This window comes from Fusarium keratoplasticum, chromosome 1 (assembly GCF_025433545.1).
Source record: "Fusarium keratoplasticum isolate Fu6.1 chromosome 1, whole genome shotgun sequence".
Classification (NCBI taxonomy): domain Eukaryota; kingdom Fungi; phylum Ascomycota; class Sordariomycetes; order Hypocreales; family Nectriaceae; genus Fusarium; species Fusarium keratoplasticum.
In genome coordinates, this window is record NC_070529.1 from 3,697,690 (window position 1) to 3,716,368 (window position 18,679).

Genomic DNA, 18,679 nt, shown 5'->3' on the forward strand with positions numbered 1-18,679 from the left:
CGATTGTTTGAGTAGGATTTCACTTGTCACGGTCTGAGCCAAAACTCCTGGGAAGCCTTCATCATGGTGTTATGGAAGGGTGTTTCTACTGGATGCATCAGCGGCACTTTTCCTTTGTCCTATGATATACAGGCGGGACGGTAGATAAGGGCAATGTTTTGTTTGATTTTGACAGCTATCTATGGAGGCACCGACGTAAGAACTGTCTAGGCAATCTTGGACCAACTCTCGATGGTGTCTGTCAACAGTCAATACACAACATTTGGGCAATCGTGTCAAGTCTGGGAGTTGGGCACAACCAGGCGCAGCTCGCCGCCTGGGCGAAGGCATTCCTTGAGGAAGTGGATGTAGTTGGTGAGTTTGGTGTCAGGATTGTGTTCATCCCCTGGGAATACCAGAAACTCGTCATCCTCTTGTTGCGCAACATACTCCTTACTGCCGACCGAGTTGGAGTCAATCAGGTGGGGGACACCGATGAGAACAAGGGTCTTGAGACGAAGGTGCTTACCCAGCTTGACGAACAGGGCCTCGAGTGGTTGGCGCCTGTCTTCAGGGATGCCACGGATGTCTAGACAGAGGCTCTCAAGGTTGCTGAGAAGCGACCATTCGAGGTCAAACAAGGCATCTCGATCGCGGCAGTACCTTTCCACAGCAACATGATCGATATCCGCCAACTGTTGAAGGGGGATCAGGGAAGAAAAAGTGCGGCGCGCTATCGAAGACAATAGCTTGTCACCTTTGCGAATCATGAGATGGCGTATGTGCTGGCACTCGAGAAGGGAGTCGTCTGGCTTCAGCCGTCTTGTCCACGCCTGAGCGTTGGGGCCGTTCTGTCCGCCAAACAAGTCAACAGAAAAGGGAACATTGTCAAGCAACCTGGTGCTTAGAAGGGGGGTCTCCTCAACGACCTCGGTGAAGTCAACAACTGTGAGCGCCTCGATGGCTGCATCAAGGGACTTGATGTCGTCGCCTCTTGGTGCCTCCGACACACGCTTCTTGATCCCGTCAAGAAGCACCGCTGCCTGGTCCAACAGGCGGTCCATATACTCCTCGCCCTTGAAACGATCATAGACGTGGACGCGGTTTGCAAAGTGGTGGTTCATGAGTTCCTCCCTGAAGCTGGTCTCTTTTTCGGGGGAACACCTAGGAAAACAAAACCCAGGGATACCCTCCCTCTCGGCGATAGGCAAGTCAAAAATGCAACTCTTCTCAGAAGGGACAACTTCGATCTTTCCACGAAGATAGTCATCCGTTCTCCCGTCCGGCCCTGGGGTGGGCTTCTGGAGTTCCCCTCGAGTGTAGACAATGGTGGAGAAGTATTCGCTGTGCTTTCGGCAGGTCATCTCGCCGTCAAGGGCTTCGCTTATCCAGCACTTGACCTTCTGTGTGTCACGCTTCGCAAGCTCGAGGGTGTGAGAGATTGCCGCCCGGTCGGCTAACTCGGTCTTATTACCTAGTTTGTTGGCCATGTTGGTAGCTGTACTAATCTATATGTAGTAAGTTGATGGTTGTTGGTACTGGTGAGTGAATTGTTATTCTCGAGGCTGATCACAAAAGCTCGAGTTGGAATAAGTTTATGCTATACTTATACTAAGTCAAATGCTTGGTCCTTTGCTCTTCATTGTTCTTGCTTTGATGTTTATAGACAAAGGCATGGTGGTGTTCACAACCAGACTTGGAGGGCGTGGGTATAGGGGTCTTTTTGCGTCTTTGTCCGTGTTCTAATTCGGGTTACACGATTCGACGGGAACAACAAGAGACTCAAAAGTTAGCAGTGATATATCTTTCAGGTCAGTGAGTTTCTGAGCCATCATGGCTTTGAATCAATAACATGGTGTTGTTGGTAGAGTTGCACTGAGTTAGACCGCTGACGTCAGCTTCCAGTGAACGTTCCTGGCGTCGGTATTGTCGCTTATCGCAACCCTTGTCATGACGCTCGATAAGGCTGAGTCCCTCTCCTAGCGGGCGGCGGCGCCTTTGGACCGCCTCTCTTTATACAAACTCCAACCGCACCCGACGCCCGGAGCGCGAGTCTTCAATGGGGAATCAGCCATGTAGGCTGCCATCTCGTCAATGGCAATGATCTCTCAAACGTCACAGGCGCAGCCTGACGCGCCAGACTCGATGCGCGTTCTGCCCACCGAGCTGCTCTACCACATCATCGAGTCCGTCCTCCCCTCGAATCCTCGCGCCTTGATACCGCCGTCGCACATCTCGACAAAGACGCTCCTCGCCTTGACTCGGGTCTCGCGCGACACGTACCGATTGGCTACTCGACTTCTGCGAGAGCGATGCCTCTATATCGACACGGACCGCCGCCTGGCCGACCTCTTGCTCTGCGTCCCTCGCTTTGTCCCGAGCCTGCCGCCCGTCTTGTCCCTGCGGAACATCACATCTCTCTATCTGGCTCCGTTCGGTGAATCCCTCGATGATCAGCCCACGGCGATCTGGGTGCGGGAGCTCTTTTGCGAGGTCTGCGAGACGCTGAGGAGGCTGGTGGTTCTCATGCCATTCCAGAGCCTGGATCCCCTCGATGACCACCTCAGCATCCGGAGAACCCTCCGCGAGGGGTTTGAGCGGCTGCACAGGCTGCAGGAATTTGTCTGCCTCGGCGACTATCCGGCGCTGAGTGTCCCCGACAGCCCCACGGACGTATGGAGGCTATGGCCCGACCTCGAGCGCCTCACGCTGTTCGGGGCGCCGGTGGACAGCCACTGGCTGTGGTGGGACATTGCGACGCTCCCCAAGCTGCAGCATGTCATCCTCGCGCGGTCCCTCAATGTCGAGGCCACCAACATCAAGGATGAGTACTTTCATAAGCTGCCCCGGGATGACGCCAAACTCGACCGGGACATCAAGATCGTGCTGCTAGACGCCGGGTTCGTGTGGAGGGGGGTCAAGACGGATCGCTGGAAGCAGATTGACCCCAAGAAACGCATGACGGTTGAGCTGTACGATGTTCCCACCTCGTTCTACGGTGACGAGATGCCCCGAGAGCTGGTGACGACGTGGGTGAGGCGAGGAGCATTAGATGGAAGCTTGTGGGATTGGCAAGGGACCGTTGTGGAGGAGTCTTGACAAGCAAGTCACGATATAGATAACTTGAGATATAATACCGGGTAGAGTCGAGGACGGTCTAGACCTCGAAGGCGTTTGTAAATGATTATTCACACCGACGCAAAACTAGGCTTCCCTGTACAACTTGTATATGGATCATCTGGTATCGAATGGAGATCTCGTGAATATCTGTAATCTGTGGATATTTCTGCTGAGTCGTTAGAAACTCGGTGCCTGGTTCCCCACGTTCGGCGAGTTGTGGATCTAGAGACCGACCGCCAAGTTCTGGTGATCCGGCAAAACGGCAAAAACAACAGCAGACCAACAGTAACGCAGACAAATGGAAATGCACCTCTTCGGACTATTATTCCTAGTACGCGGATCACAGCCCCTCCCCCCTCACTCGAGGGTCCCGCGAGATCGCAGTCCATCCGCGGGTTTAACGGGAAACGGTGAAGGTCCAGGGTAGCAGATATCCGCGCCTCGCTGGTACGTTTGGTGGTCAGCAGCAAACGACCTTTCCCCCACCGAAGCTTCCGAGGCCTGTTCCCGGGGGAAGGAGAGGGGGCGGGGGATCCACCGAAGCCCCCAAAGGACGCTAGAAATCCTCCACCGGAGCCCCGTGCCCGAGCTGCTCCCCCCTTGCGACCTGCCTGAATAGGGCGACCCTTCAGCGGGTTCGGCCCATTCTTTCGCAGCGGGCTCCGGCTTCGCTTTTTCCAGAAAACCCGCCATCGCCATCGGATTGGAAACCACCTTGCTGCCCCCCCAAAAATACATACGCCCTTTTGCTGCGGTTCGACGTTTATCGTCAAACTCCCCCTCCACGCCGCCATTCGGAACTTTTTTTCTTTTCTTTTTTGGCCTTGAGATTTGGGTTACAGTCTTGGTTGCATCTCTCCACATCATTCCTCCCATCCCGACTCCCTCTCTGGCATCTTCGACCTTGCCATGTCCTCGTCGGCCGTCCCAGACAGGAGCTAGCAGCAGAACACAAAAAAAAGGCTCTGAAACTCTATCCGTAACCCAACCCTCCCTCGCATAAAGAAAAAAACAGCACCGGGCATGCCCGCGCGCCACAGCCTGCTGTAAAACCGTTTGACCTGTCAGACTCGAGCTTGATTCCCACTTGCTGCTGCTGCTGCTCGACCCTCGAAACCCCCCGAGATCCCGATCCTTCCGAGCACCGTTTGAACGGTTCCCGCTCCGCTCCCCGTTGACCATGCCCGACAAGTCGGCGTCGGTCGTCACCTACGCCGCCGGAGCCTCTCTCGCCGCCGCCGCCCTCATCTACGTCTTTGCGCCCAACTTTTCCATCGACCACGATCCTGCGAGCTCAAAGAAGAAGTCCATTGTCGGTCTGCGGAACCAGGCCAATGACTGCTTCATCAACTCGGTCCTCCAGGCCCTCGCCGGCCTCGGGGAGCTGCGCGTCTACCTGATCCGCGAGACGCACCGTCGCCGTATTGAGGATCCCGCCGTCTATGCCAGTCTCGTCCAGCCCGAGGGCAAACAGATGGCACAATGGAAGCTACAGGGTCTGCAGGAGGGTCTCGTCACCCAGGGATTGAAGGAGATGCTGGATGCGCTTAACGAACGCCCCATCTATAGGAAGTCCATTTCCCCTTTCCAGTTCGTCAAGGTCCTGGAGGCTGCTTTTAAGCAGAGGATTAGCCGCCAGCAGCAGGACGCGCAGGAGTTCCTGCAGATTGTCGCTGAGCGGCTCAAGGATGAGTATCACTGCGGCCAGCGCGCAAGACTCCACGCTCGGAGAGGTCTCATAGCCAGGCCCAGCACTGTGAGCCTCGATCAAACGTCGAGCAGCCAGGTCAACGGGAATGATAGCGATGGATCGTCACAGGAGCAGTCAGCCAGCAACGACAACGGTGATTCTGCCATTGAACCGTCCACGGAAGCCGAGATCCCCCAGATCAACGGCCAATTACCAATTGAAATAGAGGAGGGCTTCCCCATGGAGGGAAAATACGAGTCCCATCTGGAGTGCCAGACTTGTCGATACAAGACCAAGCCACGGGAGGAAACCTTCTGTACCATCACACTGGCTGTGCCACAGGTCTCGAGCACAACCCTCAACGGGTGCTTTGACGGAATCTTCAAGACCGAGTTTATTGACGACTTCAAGTGCGAGATGTGCCGCCTGCTGCAGACAAGGAACAATCTAAAAGACGAGATTGCCAAGTCGACATCTGACAGCTTCAAGGCGCAAGCCCAGGAGAGCCTCGATAAGCTGCAGTACGCCATTGACACCGACCCCGAGAACCCCCCAGAGGATGTGGAGCTTGGAGATATGCGGTATGCGCCCAAGCGGAGAATCGCAAAGACGACTCGCATGTCCATCTTCCCCAAGATCTTGGCCATTCACCTCTCGCGGTCCATCTATGACGCTGGGCAGATGACGCAGAAGAACTCTGCCAAGGTCTCTTTCCCAGAGCAACTGCCCCTGGGTGGCTTGATGGACCAGAGGAAGTACAAGCTTCTCGGCCTTGTAACCCATCGTGGTGGACATAACAGTGGTCACTACGAAGCCTTCAGGCGGCAAAATCTCCCTGCCCCCTACTCCAACCCAAACACTTTCCACCCTTCCGAGGTCTACAGCAAGACCCCGACGCCTATTTCTACCCCGGTGATTGGGGCTCGCCCGACACACAGCCCGGCAATCTCGACCCCTGATCTCCTCTCGGCATCGTCGGGCGACAGCTCGTCGACGCCGTCCCTGGAGTCAATGGCTGCCCCTCCGAGGAGCGTTCCCTCGGATCTGCGCACCTCGATTAGCCTCCCAGCAATAGGCAAGAAGGACTCCGAGACTGTCAGTCTTCGCTCTGTCGCCGCATCTACCAAGTCGGCGCTCTCCAAGCTCACGTCTCCGAAGCAGACACACGACAGCCCGTCACCTCCAAAGCCAGTGGTTTCGCCGCCCAGACGATCGAAGAGGCGCAAGACGACGGACAAGTGGTGGCGGGTCAACGACGAAAAGGTGCGCGAGGCAAAGACCAGCGAGGTGCTGGGCATGCAGCGGGAGGTGTATCTGCTATTCTACGAGCTCGAGAAGGATTCCTAGTGGGCTTCGGCTCGGAAGCGTCTATTCTCGGGCCGTTGATCATGTGCCACGAAGTGATGGATGTGTATTTGTTACTGCTGATGTTTGCTCTACTCAAAGGGGGCGTGGCCGGGACTTTTTGGTGAAAAGTCGGCCCGTGTTTCATCTTCATGCTTGTTTATTATTTTTGTTGCATGGGTTGGCGTTGCAAAATGCCGGTGTTTCGATGTGGTTTAGATTCCATTGTTTCTTGATGAAGGATATCAGTACTTTTTTTTGGTGGGAAGACGGGGTTGAAGTTGAGCGGGTTTTGTAGATGGTGACGGTCTTTCAGAAGAAGATAGAACGGTACCAGGCGTACCTGCATATGAAAATCAATACAGCGCATCTCTTAGAACGATAGTCCCTCTATATATCTTGTCTGGAGAACTGGAGTATGGGAGTACAATACATCGTCGGAGCTATTCTCTTTGCTAGTGTTTGAGAGACTCTGTTTCGGCTGTTCCTCACGTCAATTAGTTGCTCAAGCTCAACCGCAACCGAAACAAGGACATTGTGGGATACCGATATTGGATGCTACCTCGCAGCCTAGGGTGGCCTTCTAGAAGACACACCATGTCAGCCTCGTTGCAGACTGCAGAACTACTGGCATGTTTCCGAGAGCAGGGTGCTTCTAGCCTGCAGATTGTCAACAGCACCTGCCGAGAGTCTTACTCGAGTGATGACCACAGGGAACACAATCAATATCCTTGTCATCATGCGCATGATGCATGTCATGAACGGCTGTCTCAATATAGCCTTTGTCCAGTTACGGTCATGGTGTGTACATATTAGGCAAGATAGAGTTTCTTGGCTGATACGAGAATAATGGGAAAAATGGCTAAATTCTATTTTGACGAGGGTTCGGTGATCACCTGTGTTGGCTTTGAAACAATATCCTTGTCTGTTTATGTTGGCTCTCCTTTTTCCTTTGGATGGACGGGCCGACTATGTTGTGTGATCATGCTAGGTATTTGGTCATATTCTGGAGCAGTCAGCTTGCCTGAATAAAAAGAACGGTTGATAGATAGAAACCGGCAGACACCATCACCGATGAAAATAAGGATCGATATAGGGTATACAGAGGCTAATTGAAACATTTCACGATCCAAATCTGCCTTGGAGGGATTCACAAGATTGCGCATCACCCTAGCAGCCAATCATGTTCATCTCATCCCTTGCACCCGCGGCTGCTGAGTCATCAAAAGGAGTCGAGGCCAACGTCAAGCATGACGACCCAGCCTTGGTCGTTGCTGTTCCAAGCCTGATTTCGTTGCATCTGGCCTCATCGATAATCATCATTTCACTCCTTTCTTTTCATCTGGATTCTGAAGTCCTCGGATTGAAGCTGGTTGTGTTTTTTTCTTACTCTTCATGCTGAAATTGTAGACGCAAAAACCTACAGCTACGACTTGCCCATTTCAGTGGTCCAGAGTGGGCAAAGGATCAGCACACACGTCTGCATTGACGTTTTCTCACTTGGATCAAGGCATTGACAAAGAAGAAACGTTTCCTTTGCGGTTATGAGAACTTCATGAGAATAGTAGCCTCATGAGAATGGTGCGGCGCAAAATTGGCACCTCAGCAAGTCACATCGGCTCCCCCTGAGCCTCACATCACCACATTCTAAACTCACCCATTTCCCAAAATGGCTATACTTTCTCGCCGCCTCCGTCGTCGTCTCAAGACTCCCTTCATCCTAATCATCCTCTCCCTCTTCATCATCTACTCCATTCTCCCACACGACTCAGCCATCCGCTTGGCCCTCGTCTTCAACGTATCACGCTTCTTCAACCTTTTACGCGGCGCCACGACAGACCGTGACGCATGGCTCCGAGCACCGGCGCGGTATAGCGTGGATCTGAGCACCGAGGTCGGCTACCTCATCAAGACCGGCTATGGTACCCGCCACCGCGTGCCCGACCAGCTCGCTGCGTTTGCCTCAACCGGCGGCTATCTGGGAAAGGAGGGTCAGAGTTTTCTCGTCGTTGGCGATTGGACCACGGTGAACCAGACGGATGCGGCGCTGATGGGCGTCACTGTGCATGATGCCATCAAGAGAGTCATGGAGACCAAGATCCGAGGCAAGGTTGAGGATTACCCGAGGCTGGTCAAGTACAGGAGCCTCCAGGAAAAGCTCGAGTCAGGAGATGAGGATGAGGCTCTGAGAATTGGCCAGAGCTTCGGCTGGGAGTTGGATGCACTCAAGGTATGTCCGTCCCTTCCGATAGTTGGTTGGCGTTGGCCAAATATGGATACCAAAACTAACCTCATGCAGTTCATCATGGGCATGGAGATGATCTACAAGGAGCTACCCGGCAAGAAGTGGTACATCATCCTGGACGATGATACCTTTCTAGTCCGCCCTTCACTGGAGCTCCTGCTGGGTCATGTTGACTACCGCAAGCCTCAGTACATTGGCAACGCCGTTGGAGACTTCAAGGCTCGCTTTGGGCACGGAGGATCTGGCATTCTCATCTCCGGAGAGGCCATGAGGCGCCTCTTTGAGCACCCGGGGATCGTCCAGGAGGCATACACCGAGTCCATGACTGAGACGTGGGGTGACCGGCTCGTAGCCACAACGCTCCAGAAGCTGGGGATCTATATCGAGGAGAGCTACAACCATCACTTTAACGGCGAACCGCCGTCAATCACGCGCATCTGGGGCGACCGTTTTTGTTCACCCCTGGTCTCCTTCCACGGCCTGCGCAAACCCGGTGAGATGCGCCACGTGGGGCAGACGCTCGCCGAAAGAGACCAGCCAGTGCTATGGCGCGACGTATGGGAGCTGTTCGGGGGCTCTCCCATGTCGACGCTCGAGGGACGACCGACCGAATTGACAGCCGACCATGTGGGCAAGCCTGACGAGCACACGCGTTCGTGGGGGGATGTGAGGAGCGCAAACGCCTGTCAGACTCGATGCCAGCAGAGCGGTAGGCGGTGCTTGGCATGGACATACGAGATGGAGAACGAGAGGTGTCACACGAGCCCTTGGGTTCTGCTGGGGGCGGATGGCGCTACGGCAAAGGCATCGGGGGTGAACTGGCCTGAGGTGAAGCCACTGCTCAGAGCCTGCTCATGATGGAGACGGTGAGCTTCTGTGCAGCTGAGAAAGGGAGGATCCGAGAATTCAGTTCGGCTAGGGGCCAGCCCAGCTGTCGAATTCGAGTCCGGGACAGAGGGTATGGTTTGGGATGGGCTCCGGTGCATTGTTTTGCAAGGATGGGCGGCTTCGCCTGGCGGTATGGCACGCATGGAGTTCGTTAGACGGTGTATCATATCATGTATCATAGGTTGCCATAGGTTGTCATAGCTTGCCCCTTTTAGCGTCGACAGCAAAGCAAAAGCACGGCGTCTCATTGGAACAGCATGCACGGCCGGGCTAGCGACTCAAGAGCCGACCGATTTGGATAACCGGCGTGGAGAGGGACACTGGAACGTGGATCCCATCGTACGGAGGGGGCCCGGGGAGGCTACGGCGGTAAAGCCCGACCGACGTTCCAGGAATTCGGGAGCTAATCGCAGGCGAGTCACCAAGGCGAGATGGTGAGATGCGCGAAGGGGACGTGGTTGGCCAGACAGTCTGCAGCCCCTTGTTGACGGCTTTCGCTCGCTTGCTTCCCGCCGCGTCTGTCAACCGGGATGTTTGCTGATGGTTGTGTGCCAGGATCCATCCATCCGTCCATCCAGCGAGCGAGCGAGTGTTGAGGAAGCCATGGTATGGTTGGATTGGCGTCGGGTCGGCTGAGTGTGGAGAGGGTCTTCCTTTTGGTTCCATCAGATGGAGGTGTCGAGCTGAGAACTGAATCAGTCGCAGCAGCTGAAGAGGAGCTGCGAGAGTCAGTCAAACTCAGACATGGCTGAAGGCAAACAACGGTCGGCTGTGTCACTATGACTGAGGCAGTCCAGGACCCGTTTTGGGCCCTTTTCCCTCCTGTTTAGGCATCTGCCTCGGAGATGGAACATGGCATGGTGAGGTTACACAAGAAAGATGATAAGTACCAGGGGGTGTGAGAAATTGGAAGAAAGGGAAGAACCTAGGGAAGGGGAAAAAAAAAGGTTCCCAAAGGTCGGTCGGTCCAGGGGGGGAGATGAGATGAGATTGGGGGGGAGTGTGGGCAGCGAGGAAATTTGACGGTGGCTTGGCGGGTACCGTTGTACCTTCCATGTGCTGTGCTGAAGTTGCTTCCATGGGAAGGGCCGGGTAAAACACACCTTCTGTAGAGATGGAGATATGGAAATGTGCTGCCCTGTGCTGTCCTGTACAGTAATTATGACGCTAGAATGATGAGCCGAGGATCGGGGATTTTCTGTGACGATCGGTACTGTAGGTTATGGCTGGATGGCTGGTGCTTGCTCGCCCCGTCCGTCAACCTCGCGTGTGCCCAACTGAGATGGATTCCCGTGAGATTGGATCAAATGTGGGTTTGTGAAGGTTTGGGTAGGTTCGCTGTCACCAGCTGGACGGGCTCGGGTAATTGAGTAGGTACATTAGCGTCTTGGGACCTCCCTGGGAGCTAAGGGTTTTAGGGACTCGTTCACTCGTGGGGTCCAGTGGCTTGCGGGGGATGGATGGGACCTGGAAGCAATGGATCCAATGGAGGGAAACAGGGCCCTTGCCTGACAGTTTCCATTTGTCTGGTCGTTGGACAGTAGAGGAACGGGCCCGATGGGCCCGATGCCAGCACGCCCCTTGGAGTTCCCACGTCCACGTCCGCCCATGGATGATTTGATTTGATTTGATTTGCGTATCGTACCCAGAGGGAGAAAAGAGAAAACAGAACCTTACCTTTCTTTACTCCATAGGTAGGTACCTGGTCGTCTTGTCTTGCGAAGTACATACCCCTAAGGTCAGTCCAAGCGACCTTTCCCAGTCGTTCACAGCTCACTCCTGAACCACCACCACCACGACGCATACGACTTGTCACCGCCAAAAGCACGAATAGACGGACTTGTCGGGAAAAAAGGGGGGTGTGTGTCCTCGATTGTTGGGTGGACGAGCCTCGCGGCCCCTTGCTCCCTACGAACCATGAGTGGCACACAATCAAGCACGGGCGTGCGCCCTGCTATCAAAGCTCTTTCTTCTTTCACTCTCTGGCTGCTGGGTTTGCCCAGGCTTGTGCTTGTCCAGATGGAGTTTTGATGTTTTACCATGATGCATGCTCTGGGATTTCCTGTCAGACACCCATCTTTCCCTTCCCTTTCCTTCCCGGTGCGACAAGAGATTGCAGAAAAAACAAACCGGTCCCTGTTGGACGGGGACAAAGTGCGATTCCGTGCCGGAGGATGCTGATGCAAGTGGTTAATCCCGTCCATGGATCTGTCCCGGATCCATATCCTATCCAATGCCCACCCCCTAGCCGCACTTGTGCTGAGCCGCGTGCCCTCTTCACAAAAGTCATGGAAGCCAAGGAGTGCTACCTATGCTCGCCAGCTCCATGCCAAGTAAGGTCAATCCATGCTATATCCGCTGTCATGCCTTATGGACAGGGTCACTACTTGTTGTTTCGCAGAGGGAGCTTGGGTACGGTAGGTACCTGCCTACCGTATCTACCTAGCTTAGGACTAGCTGCCAAAATAATGAGCTGCCGTTAGACTTGCCCAAGGTGGTAAAGTCTGGCTGAGGGAGGTTGCTTCCAAGGGACCAGCCTGCAGTTGGATGGAACCGTAGATTCTCATGCCCTGATACAACCAAGACTAAGACCTCCACTGCCACTGCCAGGATGGAAGCTCTGGAAAGCTTGAACGCCCTTACTGCTCGGATTAAAAAAACCCGACCGTTCAATCAGCTTGTTCATGCTGGTCGTTTGTGGCAGGAGCATGAGCAGGATGCGCCGCTAATGCAGCTGCCTTTCAGCAAAAGCCTCTCTGTAGCTCGAGCTGGAGCTTCTATTCTTCCGCGCGGCTGATTGCCCAAAGAGATGGGAGGGAGAAATAAAAAAAATTAATTAAAAAAAAACTTATTTTTTTTTTGTCCCCCAACCTCTTTTGAGCCTCCCGGCCCCGTCTCTCGCAAAACATTAATCCGACTTGTTTCCCATCTTCAAACCTCCTTCTCCCCCCGAGAGCAAGCGAGCGAGCGCAGCGCCCAGGTTGTATTCGGCCTCTTGTCCTGCCTGTCCCCACGATTGGAGACTAATTTTGCCCCCCGTTCGTCTCCATTTGCCCGTTCCCCCTACCTCTCGCTTTTTTTTTTCCTGCCTAGGCTGGATTCTTCTCACAGGGAGAAAGAAGCTCGCGCGCTTGTTCGTCGAGTATCGATCGTTCCGCATGGCACATCGGCCTACCAAGCCCGGCTGTCCCCACTAGAAACTTACAATTTGCGGCCAACACCACCACCACGGTCACCACTCCCACCACCACCACGCGGCAGCCGGGCAGGGGGTAGAGTGACCTCGATGTTCGACGACGACAGCGAGTTGATCCAATCCATCCCCCATCCCCGTTTGTTCCCGATCTCCTGGAGCCATCCTCTGTCTCCCGTCTCCGATCCCGCTCCCCATCTGCCTGTCGCGGCAGCGCCTCGTCACCTGTTGTTGGCCTTGGCCCAGTCCACCATCACGGCTTTTGCCTCTTGCCTCTGCCGCAGGCGCATCGCAAGCCGCATCGTATCGCGTTCACCACGGTAGCTTGCTTGTACGGGGCCCGCTGCTCTCGGCCCTGGTTCCGGAGACGAGACCCTCTTACACGCCTCTTGCCCCCCTGCTGCTTCCACGCCCTGGGCTGCTGCTATTCACCTTCCCTGCCCAGCAGGTCCTCCTCCGTGGCCTAGGGTCGCCTCCCCCCGGTCGCCTCTCGTTATTCCTGACTCTTGCCTCGTGGCTCCATAAAATTTCTAATTAAAAACAACATGGCTCAAGAAGTCCAAGGGCAGAGTCACGGCGACTCTCCCAGCAATCCTCTAGTTTCTGCTCCGACGTCGACATCTCCCTCTCTAGCTCCCATCGCCGCGTCTGCTGCTCCCCCAGCCTACGCCGCCAGTTCAGCAACCGCACCTCAAACTGCTGCAGCCGATACGACCCTCCCGTCCATCGCCGCCGCCATTGCTGGCACCTCTTCCTCAACACCATCGGATAACCCGACCGCCTCGACCGCCTCCGCAGCTCTTCCCTCCGCACCCGTGCCCGCCGCCGACCCCGACGTCCCCGCTGCCTTATTCGCGCCGACATCTACGCCGGCCTCGGCTGCTGCTGTCTCTGCTGCCCCGTCCGCGGTCCCTCAGCAGAACGGCGACAGCAGGGCCTCCGAGGGTGCATCGACGCCCTCGTCCAATCCGGAAATGTCCAACCAGCACCCAGGAGCTCCCCATGGCCAGCCTGTGAGCTATCCAGGTCCCTCGACGCCGTACGCCACGACGGTTGGCGCGACCACCGCCCAGTATGCTTCTTATCCTGCTGTGACGAGCCAACAACCGGTCGATGCCTATCGACCGAACCCCATGCCCGTTGGGAGCAACGTCATGTCACTACCGAGCATGCGTACGATCGATCCGGTCCCCCAACAACCGGGGCCGTCCGTGACGAATCCCCAGGGCATGCAGATGAGCATGCCCATGGCGCCTGTGTCGGGAGGTTTGCCATTCTATGGCCACCACGGAATGCCGATGGCTGCGGGTTACGGGATCCCCTCGGACCCCATGTCTCGATACGCGCTTCCGCACGATCCACGACTGTTGGGACATAGGGGGCCAAAAAAGGTGTGTTGGAACCTCGAAGCTCGACCTTTCAAGAGGTCTTGTGTGAAAATACGGTGAGGAGAGTGAGCTGACGCGGGATTCATCCGTGGTAGGAAATTAAGCGTCGGACCAAGACAGGATGTTTAACCTGCCGAAAACGCAGGATCAAGGTAAGCTGTGATTTCATCGTTGTTGAATTCCTCTTGCGGCTCAAGGCTTTGCCCTACGTGACGAGACGAGACGCGGTTTCTTGGGAGGTTGGGCTGGGAGGGGGAAAAGGGAGCAAGATACACACCCAGCGAGCCACGGCCGGTCACAAGCTGACCGAGATGGTTGCATTGTACTGGCGGTTCCTTGCAGATTTGCTCGTTTGCCATGGAGCTACAGCAGAAGCGAGCAAGACTCAAACTCACGTAGCGTCCGTGGTCAATGTTTCTTCCTCCCAGTAGAGCCTCCCTCTGTCCGAGACAATGCGCGCCCCAAGCTCGCCCAGATTGCAAGCTTACCTCGCAAGTAAGCCACTGACGGAGAAACCGTTTGGAGGCCGTTTGCTGAGCTTTGCTGAGCTTGCCATTGGCCGTTTTGTCGTGTCGCGCCTTGTACGGCGTCTCGCATGCTGCGGCACTGCCAGCCAGCTGCTTGCCCACCTCGCCCTACCTATTTTCTCTCTCTGGTGGAGATGCCCACCCCGCCCAACACCAATCTCTAACATATTCTGTGCCAGTGCGACGAGACTCATCCTACCTGCAACAACTGCAAAAAGTCAAAACGCGAGTGTCTCGGATACGATCCGATCTTTCGACAGCAACCGGGCGGTCAATCGTCGTCGAATATTCAGCCTGCGCCCTCGAGCCAACGCACTCCACCTGCGATACCGAGCTCTGTGCCCTCGACGATCCCCTCGTCAATCGCGACCAACCCGGGCCTACCTGCACGGGCGACCAACTCCTACGGTAGTCAGCCGTCTATGCTCCCAAGCTCCTACGCTACTGCACACGCGACCACTGCCAGCCCCAACCCGTCCATCACCTCGCTCAGCTACGAGTCCAGCCTCTCCACCGTCGCGTCTCCTCCCATCAAGTCCGAGTCCGGATACGAATACTCATCCGCAATCGATCCGGCACTGCAAAGCCTAGCTTCATCATCGGCCCAGGACGGCTCAAGACCAGTTGACCAAAAGCCTATGGTGGACAACAACCTGCATCTCAGAGGTGGCGCCCCCTACTTTTGATTTTCCCCTCGTTCGTCGTTTGCTGCGCTGCTGTGAGAACATCCGCTTACGCATGTTTTCGACAGCCAAGAGAATGAAGATCGATGAGATTATCGACCTCCTGGGCGCAGCCCCACCTACCCAGCAGACGGCTCAAACTGAGGAAGTCCTCAATGAGGTGACCAAGGTGTATCATGAGATGTACGCACCCGGGCTGAGCTCCTTCTTTGAGACTGGGTGGTACTACTTCGCGGAGAGTGGAAAGATGTCGTTTCCTCGGGACCCACGCTTGATGGACTTGATGGCGTCCTTTCTCAACATCCTGGAGGCCGTGAGGGCCAACGACCATGCCCAGATGGCGTATTCTGGTATTCTCGAAACACGTATTGTGTGGGAGCTTGCTCGGACCTCGTACCAGTCCCCTGACCAGGCACCTTCCATGGGTACCATGGCACTACCTCGAGATGGTGACGCAAACGAGGCTAAGAACCGCGTCAAGGTTGTGGAAGCACTCTTGTGTGGTGACTATTTGCAGGCCAACCCCCTTTGCCCGCCTTTGCAGGATGTCGACCCTCACCGGACCCGTCAGTTTGATTTCTGGTACAATCTTGCAGAATTTGTTCGCATACGCGAGAACCCAACACTACAGCCGGCCGTCAAAGCGAGGGACGATGTTCTTACCCGGATGCGTTATCTTCTTGATGGTCGCGAGAATCGAGATGTTCTCTACTCGATTGCGGTTGTCCGGGAACTGTCGCCTCACTTCGACCCTAGTTATGGCAACACAATTCCCGCGCACCTGGATGAGAGCGACCCCAAGAACAGGCTCGCAGTGGCCTCCAAGTTTATTCTGGATGAGTCCCAAGTCACAGGAGGTACAACCAACGTGGTGCGGCGGTTCAGCGATATTGCCTACAGATCGTTTGTTAACCCGGGCGTCAACGTTACTCGGAGGACTTAGGCAGCAGCCGAGGCCGCTTGAGCGGTTATACCATGGATACCATTGCCCGAGCTTGATTGTGGACGAGAACCGGTTTCGATATATCACCTTCAGGTTAATTTTCTTATGTTTTAAACAGAGTTGGAGTCGACTCGCCCGTCACTCTTTTCACCCACATTTCCTATCAAAAGCACCACCTTGTTACTCTGGAGCGGCTATCTCGCTTGTATTCGTTGCATCGTTTGGGAGGCATGGCGAGGGGTTCACATAAAAGTTTCTTTGTCTGATTGCTTTTTTTGTTTTGTTTGCTTTGGGCGTTTGTTCCCTACGGGGATGTGGGAGGCACTTTGTCTTTTCTTTATTCCCCCAAAGTTTGGACGGCCTACAGAGTTATTGGCCGAGGCGTTTGCAGATAGTAATGGCCTAGACTGGCTGAGTTGTACAACTAATGCTCCTGCGACATGGCAGAGAGGGAGAAGGAGGCGGCGGTTTTCTTTTTTTTCTTTTTTTTCTTTCGTCTTGGGCAGAGAAAAGGCACCGGTAGAGACTGAACATGGAGCGATTTCTGCAAGGAAAGGGATACCACACAGCTTGGAGGAATTCTAGAAGCCACGCAGTGGCAGCCATACCCATGTACGATATGACGGCCGTTTGAGCGTGCAAGGCAAGACAAGGCAGAGCAAAGCAAAGCAAGGCGAGGTTGAGGTGTAAGAGATGCGAAGGAATAGACAAGCGGCCTAGGCCATGTTTCCGGGAGAGCGTTGTCGATGCAAGATTGCCTGCCTAGTTCGCCTTGCCAGCAATGGTTGGTTGATTAGCTTTGGTTGAGACAGCTCTATTGTTGTGTCGTGCGTAGCCTTGCAACTCTCCGAATGAGTCAAGGATCTGGGATGTTGACACCACCAAGTAGCCAACAGGACAAGGTCAGCCCCACGATCAGTCAGCTTGTCCTGTGAGGAATACGAGCACCTACCTGAAAACCACTAGCTCCGGAGGAGAATAAGATCCTTTGTAAATCAGCAGATGTGACTGTGCGTTATCGGTGAATCATGTCCACCCCTGGCATAGTATGAGATTCCCTCCGCCTAGAACTATGGTTGGAAACTCACAATTGACAACCACCATCACTGGTCGCTCCAGGGATAGACTACGTGTTTGTTCAAGCAACCTTGGCCTGAGTCCCATATTACTTGTCCTAGGTATCCCCGTCCAACATGGCGGGCCCTACAATACTATCCTCGCCCTCACCCCCTAGTGAGGAGGCCGGCACTATCCTCTTGGAGACGGAACGGCTCATCATCCGCCGATACTTCCTCTCCGATGCCCCAGCCATGGCCGAGACGGGCAACGACACCTTGGTCACGGCCAATCTCCGAGCGGGGTTCCCATCGCCATATAAACTATCGGACGCTGAGGCCTTTCTCTCCACGGCGTGTAAGCCTGATGGCACGGCCTACCCTTATCACAACGGCATCTTCGTCAAGCCCCTCACGGCGGACAACCCATCCCCGGAGCCGCGCTTCATCGGCGCCGTGGGCATCATTGCTAAGGGCGACGTCTACTTTCGGACGTGGGAACTGGGTTACTGGTTGGGTTCTGCGTCGTGGGGCAAGGGGTACGCAACTGAGGCGATCGGGGCGTTTGTGAGGTGGTGCTTCGATACGTGGCCTGGGCTAAACAGGATCGAGGGGGAGGCATACGGACGCAACGAGGCAAGCCAGAAGGTCATGAAGAAGTGCGGGTTTGTTGAGGAGGGGACGAGGAGGGGAGCAGCGGAGAAGCTTGGGGTGCTGATGGATGTGGTCAACTTCGGATTATTGAGGAGTGACCTTGAGGGGGTGAAGGAGTTGGTGAGAGATTCATGATGGGATTGGGGCAGAAGGAAGGAGGTGACTAGGCGTAGAGGCATATGGACTTCGTAGGCTTGGTTCGCGTGTTAGGTAGTCGTGAGGATATACATGGAGTTTATGAGTTTATGTCAAAAAGGCCTGACATAATTGTTGATTCACCTCTTGCGCCATACTCATACTAAATGTGTCATACATTTTAGTCGAGTGACTATCTCATTGTTACCGAAACACGATTAGCTACTGGTATAAGTCAAACTCATAATCAATTGCACTATACCTGATTAGATGAATGCTTGATTGTATTACACATAGACTATTGGACTTGGTGTTGAGTTGTGGCGATTTCCTAACTGCTCAGTACATAGGTAACATTATGTGGATGACGCCGTACATGGAGGATGAAACTTGGCTGGAAGTCTGCCTCACATTGCAGAGATAGTACAGGCCCAGGAACATTACTACTGCTTCAATTGTATTCGAATGATGTACTATAGATCGAGAATAATTTTATTTAATTTTTCCCGAGCTTTACAGTCACATTGCCATGTCTATCAACTCTCGGCCGAGATGGATTGGACAATTGGTGACGGCGGACGCTCGGGTAATTGTATAAAAACGAACGAGTAATGGTCGGACGTTGATTGGGCAGACCCCCGCATCAACAATAGTCCGGCCCACCACCAAGAGCAAAGCTCCCAGGTTTCAACAGAGATCCCCGGACCGCGGGAGATGACGGGCACAACCACCAAGGCGAATTCCCCTCCATCAACCAGCCATTGACCTCGAGCCAGAGGCCCTCCTGGGAGACTCTCTTAATCTCGCCTCACTCACGGCCGACCCTCCCTCTCCG

General features: G+C 54.7%; 6 protein-coding genes across 6 annotated transcripts; 5 read left to right on the plus strand and 1 right to left on the minus strand.

Annotated features, from left to right (window-relative positions):
• Positions 1-275: 275 nt before the first annotated feature.
• NCS57_00111200 (uncharacterized protein) lies at positions 276-1,469 on the minus strand (the record flags this gene model as incomplete). The annotated part of the gene is made up of 1 exon (XM_053051184.1): positions 276-1,469. One exon carries the CDS (start codon positions 1,467-1,469, stop codon positions 276-278), a length of 1,194 nt encoding a protein of 397 aa, XP_052919699.1.
• Positions 1,470-2,073: 604 nt separating this feature from the next.
• NCS57_00111300 (uncharacterized protein) lies at positions 2,074-3,078 on the plus strand (the record flags this gene model as incomplete). The annotated part of the gene is made up of 1 exon (XM_053051185.1): positions 2,074-3,078. The coding sequence occupies one exon, from the start codon at positions 2,074-2,076 to the stop codon at positions 3,076-3,078; it is 1,005 nt and encodes a 334-aa protein (XP_052919700.1).
• A 1,201-nt stretch (positions 3,079-4,279) lies between these two features.
• NCS57_00111400 (Ubiquitin carboxyl-terminal hydrolase) lies at positions 4,280-6,136 on the plus strand (the record flags this gene model as incomplete). Its single annotated transcript, XM_053051186.1, has 1 exon — positions 4,280-6,136. The coding sequence occupies one exon, from the start codon at positions 4,280-4,282 to the stop codon at positions 6,134-6,136; it is 1,857 nt and encodes a 618-aa protein (XP_052919701.1).
• A 1,666-nt stretch (positions 6,137-7,802) lies between these two features.
• On the plus strand, positions 7,803-9,236 carry NCS57_00111500 (Apple domain-containing protein; the record flags this gene model as incomplete). Its single annotated transcript, XM_053051187.1, has 2 exons — positions 7,803-8,363; positions 8,433-9,236. The coding sequence occupies 2 exons, from the start codon at positions 7,803-7,805 to the stop codon at positions 9,234-9,236; spliced, it is 1,365 nt and encodes a 454-aa protein (XP_052919702.1).
• A 3,768-nt stretch (positions 9,237-13,004) lies between these two features.
• NCS57_00111600 (Zn(2)-C6 fungal-type domain-containing protein) lies at positions 13,005-16,000 on the plus strand (the record flags this gene model as incomplete). Its single annotated transcript, XM_053051188.1, has 4 exons — positions 13,005-13,850; positions 13,943-13,999; positions 14,554-15,040; positions 15,126-16,000. The coding sequence occupies 4 exons, from the start codon at positions 13,005-13,007 to the stop codon at positions 15,998-16,000; spliced, it is 2,265 nt and encodes a 754-aa protein (XP_052919703.1).
• Positions 16,001-17,193: 1,193 nt separating this feature from the next.
• NCS57_00111700 (N-acetyltransferase domain-containing protein) lies at positions 17,194-17,844 on the plus strand (the record flags this gene model as incomplete). Its single annotated transcript, XM_053051189.1, has 1 exon — positions 17,194-17,844. One exon carries the CDS (start codon positions 17,194-17,196, stop codon positions 17,842-17,844), a length of 651 nt encoding a protein of 216 aa, XP_052919704.1.
• Positions 17,845-18,679: the final 835 nt, after the last annotated feature.